This window comes from Salvelinus sp. IW2-2015, linkage group LG18, assembly GCF_002910315.2.
Source record: "Salvelinus sp. IW2-2015 linkage group LG18, ASM291031v2, whole genome shotgun sequence".
NCBI classification, from domain to species: Eukaryota; Metazoa; Chordata; class Actinopteri; order Salmoniformes; family Salmonidae; genus Salvelinus; species Salvelinus sp. IW2-2015.
In genome coordinates, this window is record NC_036858.1 from 43,591,341 (window position 1) to 43,596,763 (window position 5,423).

General features: G+C 40.0%; 1 protein-coding gene across 1 annotated transcript; it reads left to right on the forward strand.

Moving 5' to 3' along the window:
• The first annotated feature begins 1,158 nt into the window (after nt 1-1,158).
• Nucleotides 1,159-4,468, forward strand: LOC111978823 (protein phosphatase 1 regulatory subunit 3C-B). Its single transcript, XM_024009076.2, has 2 exons — nt 1,159-1,346; nt 3,405-4,468. Exon 2 carries the CDS (start codon nt 3,433-3,435, stop codon nt 4,366-4,368), a length of 936 nt encoding a protein of 311 aa, XP_023864844.1. The 5' UTR covers nt 1,159-1,346; nt 3,405-3,432; the 3' UTR covers nt 4,369-4,468.
• Nucleotides 4,469-5,423: the final 955 nt, after the last annotated feature.

Below are 5,423 nucleotides of genomic sequence, written 5' to 3' on the forward strand. Positions count from 1 at the left end.
ATCACAGGTCTGTGGATATCTTCACAATTGCTGTAATAATCTGTGCAGAATCTCGAACGGCATTGATCACTTGCACCATGTCCGTTAATGTAATCTCAACTGCAATCCATGTAATTTGGTTCTGCTATTAGATGAAGCAGTGAAATCACAATATTCTGCTGTATAAATAAGCTAACTCTGATATTGTATTCCCATTTGAATGTTGTTGTGCTTTTAAATGGTTGACAGCGCAGAGATACACATTCAGTGGTGGAAAAAGTACACAATGCAAGGAGTGACGCCGGAGATGAGACGCAGGTACGGGGAGTCAAACATTTAATAGGGAACAGACATAGAACAAGACAGGAACAGCGTCAGAACATGGGTAACACGGACATATAACAATCAATCCTGAAGCACAGAACGGAGCTAAGAAACAGACAGATATTTGGAAGGAAATTACACAAGTAATTGAGTCCACGTGAGTCCAATGAGCGCTGATGCGCGTGACGGGGAAAGGTAGGTGTGCGTACTGGGGACTTGATTGCGTAATGTTGGGGAGTCTGGTGCCCTCGAGCACCAGTGGAAGGAAGTGCAGGGAGCAGGCGTGACACCCAATTGTCAAGTAAAGATACCTTAATAGAAAATGACTCGAGTAAAAGTCACCAGCGAAATATTGCCTAAAACCAATTGAGAAAATAAATAAGCTTTAAATAGCACTCTTGCAAACATTTGACCAAAATACAATACCCATATCACATTGGAAAAGGCCCTTGATAACTCTAGGGGTGAGAGAAAATAATTTAACTGAGATTTTATAAACTAATAGTTTTTTTCATTGAAGGACACCACCTCACTTTTGTCATGTGTTCATATTATTTATATTGAAGGAAAGGAGAGCATAAAAACATAAACCAGAAACAGTTAATTAGCTGTAGCACAACATCAATACCAGCAGAGGTCTACAATGATTTTCAAATAGAAAGTGTGTCAGTTTGAGGTATCCAAACCATGGACCTTGCATACTCAAAACCCTATGATGGATTGACTAGAGTCCAAGCCATATTTATTCTGATTGGTTGAAGCTAAACTCCTCAGATTTTTCATTGGTTGTTTGAGAAACCATGTGAGAGAAATATGCAAATTGGCTTGATGTGGCAGTTGAAATCACTGGCTCTCTTGCATTGGGAGACTGAACTGCAGAGATAGCAAGAGGGGGGTGTGCCTGCTCAAAACTACTGACACCAACTTATGAATTCATGGCAAAATACTTGAACAAAACTAGTTTTGAAGTGTATTTTGTTAAATCATCTTTGTCTTGGAACCTCTCTCTACATTGATTGATTATATTTATTGAGTGCCACGAGGTAAGGATCATTTATTTTTATTTTTAATGTGGCTCTACAGTAGATATTTGCAGTTTAAGGCAATAACTAATTTGGATGGGTTCTCAATTTGTAAGCAGAATACATTTTGTATTGATCATTTCACAAAGTTCGGGGTTTTCATTTAGACTTTAGGAATAGCATGATCATGTGAGCTGAAAAAAGTCTATGGTTGGTTAAATAACTTGTCTGGTGAAGTAGTTGCAAAAAACAAATGTTGACTGCAATGCAATGTCATAAGACTAAAAAAACATGAATTTAGTACTAGACATTGACATGTACAGTGGCAAGAAAAAGTATGTGAATCCTTTGGAATTAACTGGATTTCTGCATGAATTGGTCATCAAATTTGATCTGATCTTCATCCAAGTCACAACAATAGACAAACATAGTGTGCTTAAACTAATAACACACAAATTATTGTATTTTTCTTGTCTATACTGAATACATAATTTAAACATTCACAGTGAAGTTTGGAAAAAATTTCTGAACCCCTAGGCTAATGACTTCTCCAAAAGCTAATTAGAGTCAGGAGTCAGCTAACCTGGAGTCCAATCAATGAGACGAGATTGGAGATGTTGGTTAGAGCTGCCGTGCCCTATAAAAAACACGCATAAAATTTGAGTTTGCTATTCACAAGAAGCATTGCCTGATGTGAACCATTTCCCGAACAAAAGAGATCTCAGAAGACCTAAGATTAAGATTTGTTGACTTGCACAAAGCTGGAAATTGTTACAAAAGTATCTCTAAAAACCTTGATGTTCATCAGTCCATGGTAAGACAAATTGTCTATAAATGGAGAAAGTTCAGCACTGCTGCTACTCTCCCTAGGAGTGGCCGTCCTACAAAGATAACTGCAAGAGCACAGCGCAGAATGTTTAATGAGGTTAAGAAGAAGACTTACATAAATCTCTGGAACATGCTAACTTCTCTGTTATTGAGTCAGCGATATGTAAAACACTAAACAAGAATAGTATTCATGAGAGCACACCACGGAAGAAGCCACTGCTGTCCAAAAAAACTATTGCTGCACATCTGAAGATTGCAAAAGTGCACCTGGATGTTCCACAGCGCTACTGGTAAAATATTATGTGAACAGATGAAACTATAGTTGAGTTGTTTGGAAGGAACACTCAACACTACGTGTGGAGAAAAAAAGACACAGCACACCAACATCAAAACCTCCTCCCAAGTATGGTGGAGGGAGCATCATGGTTTGGGGCTGCTTTACTGGGCCTGCTTTGCTGCCTCAGGGCCTGGACAGCTTGCTATCATCGACAGAAAAATCAATTCCCAAGTTTATCAAGACATTTTGCAAGAGAATGTTAGGCTGTCTGCCTGCCGACTGAAGCTCAACAGAAGTTGGATGATGCAACAGGACAACAACCCAGAACGCAGAAGTAAATCAACAACAGAATGGCTTCAACAGAATGAATAATGCCTTCTGGAGTGGCCCAGTCAGAATCCTGACTTCAACCCAATTGAGATGCTGTGGCATGACCTCAAGAGAGCAGTTCACACCAGACATCCCAAGAATATTGATGAACTTAAACAGTTTGTAAAGAGGAATGGTCCAAAATTCCTCCTGACCGTTGTGCAGGTCTGATCCGCAACTACAGAAAACGTTTGGTTGAGGTTATTGCTGCCAAAGGAGGGTCAACCAGTTATTAAATCCAAGGGTTCACATACTTTTCCCACCCTGCACTGTAAATGTTTACATGGTATATTCAATAAACACATGACAACATATAATTATTTGTGTGTTATTAGTTTAAGCAGACTGTGTTTGTCTATTGTTGTGACCTAGATGAAGATCAGATCAAGTTTTATGACCAATTTATGCAGAAATCCTGGTATTTCCAAAGGATTCACATACTTTTTCTTGCCACTGTATAATATGGTTAAGTAAAGTGCATAAAGACTGTGTGTTTAAGATGAATACACAATGAACTCATTTGATAAGGGAACCTCAAAAGATCTTAAGAAAAAATATCCAAGCACTTTATTAAAACGCTTTCTGTTTGTTCCCCCTTTCCTCAGGGTGTTCCACGTATTAAATTCATCAGCAATGCCAGGCCCTATTATGCCTGTAGATATTGCTATGCAGATGTACATCACACACTCTCCACCTCTCAGGAGCTTCCTCAGCTCCTATGAGAACTTGAGGGTCAAGAACCGGGAAAACCACTACAAGCCCCTCCGGCCCTGCATTAGCTCCCAAAGGCCCTTGGAGGCCCGGAAGAGCCCCAAGACCACCATAAAGATCCCTAAAGGCAAGAAGAAAGTGGTCTTTGCCGACTCCAAAGGCATGTCCCTTACAGCCATCCACGTCTTTTCAAAGTTCGATGAAAAGCCTGTGTTCTCCGACTTACAATTTGACCTTACAGACCTGGAGAATGCCAACATGGAGCTGAAGGTCAGCACCATGCGAAGCCTGGCGCTGGACTTCCCCCAACCCGCTGCAGACTATCTGGCCTTCCGGAACCGGCTGTTGAAGGACTCTGTGTGCCTGGAAAACTGCACACTGCAGGAGAGGTCACTCACAGGCACTGTGAAAGTCCGAAACCTTGGCTTTGAGAAATCTGTCCAGGTCCGGTTGACCGTTGACTCATGGAAAACCCACACAGACATTGACTGCACCTTCATGAACAACGTCTACAGTTYCCAGGACACAGATACATTCACCTTTGTCTTCGATCTGCCAAGTTATGTGCATCTTTATAATAAAGTAGAATTTTGCATATGTTTCAAGAGCAAAAACCAGGTTTTCTGGGACAATAATGATGGGGAAAACTACATGCTCAAACCCATTGGGTGGAATGGAGAGGATGTGCAAACACTGGCCAAAACCATTGTTGAGCATAAGAAACCAGCAGAGCACAAGAACGGCAATAAACTACTGGAGATGGAGTTTGACCAGTTTGGAAGTCCCCGTTTATCAAGTGGACTCTTTCCTGGGTGGCAAAGCTTGGGCAGAATTGAGAATGGTGCCAACTACTGGTGAAATTAGGAAAGACTTTCATCTGGGGTGAAATGACAACTGAAGAGGTATAACAGGGATGGACTTGGATGGAGCAGGGTGATATAGATGTCGGATCTTAATTAGAGCCAGATTGCTACAGCAGGAAAATAATCATCCACCAACAGGAAATGTGAATTAGTATGTGAGTTATAATTAATGGACATTTTTCTAGGAGTTGGTCCATTTGTCATAAGGTAAAATCTAATCTGAAATATCTAAACTGAAATTAGAAACTTTTGTCTTTTTTAAACCTCAAATACACTACAAGTTTTACAGTTACTGCATTGCAGGACAGGTATCCATCCTGCAACAGGGTGATCAAATTAAGATCCTACATCTGTAGCAGTAGTAGTGACAACTTACTGTATATTAAAAAAGTCAATAGCTGCTTTGAATGCAATGAAGCACATCAAGACAGAAAAAGTGTATGTAAATATGGACCATGGCTAGATTCTACAACTATTTGGCCACCATTGAGACACTTTCTAAATATGATCAGAGGCAGTTGATTTTTATTTGATTTGACATGTGATTCTTGTGTAAAGCAGTTTAGTGCCTTTTCAATATTGTGCCTATTATAAAACAAAAGCCCATTGAAACTTAATTTTGACAATCTGTAACCAGGCATAAGCCCATTTTCACAGTTGGAACTTACCGTAAGCATATGCACTGACTGAGATGAACATCCTGATTTCTATGCATAGAGTATGTGGTGAGATTGGTACCAATAGGATGTCCTTCATATTGAAGGGTTAGACTGGTACCATCCATCTGGGGGAAATCAATAAACGTAATTCAATCAAATATGAATTTATGTGAGATTTAATGGTACAGTAAATAATACAAATGATAAAATGCTGCACACTGCTGCTCATGCTCCCAGGTGATTTTATTATAACAACATTTCAACCCTTAGTTCTTCATCAGGCATCCATAGCCCAGGTGTTGGTGGAAGGTCCTATATATAGGGGCAGTACTCAGTGACATCACCTCCTGAAACAGGAGGTAAAATATATAACATAGGTTCCCAATATCAC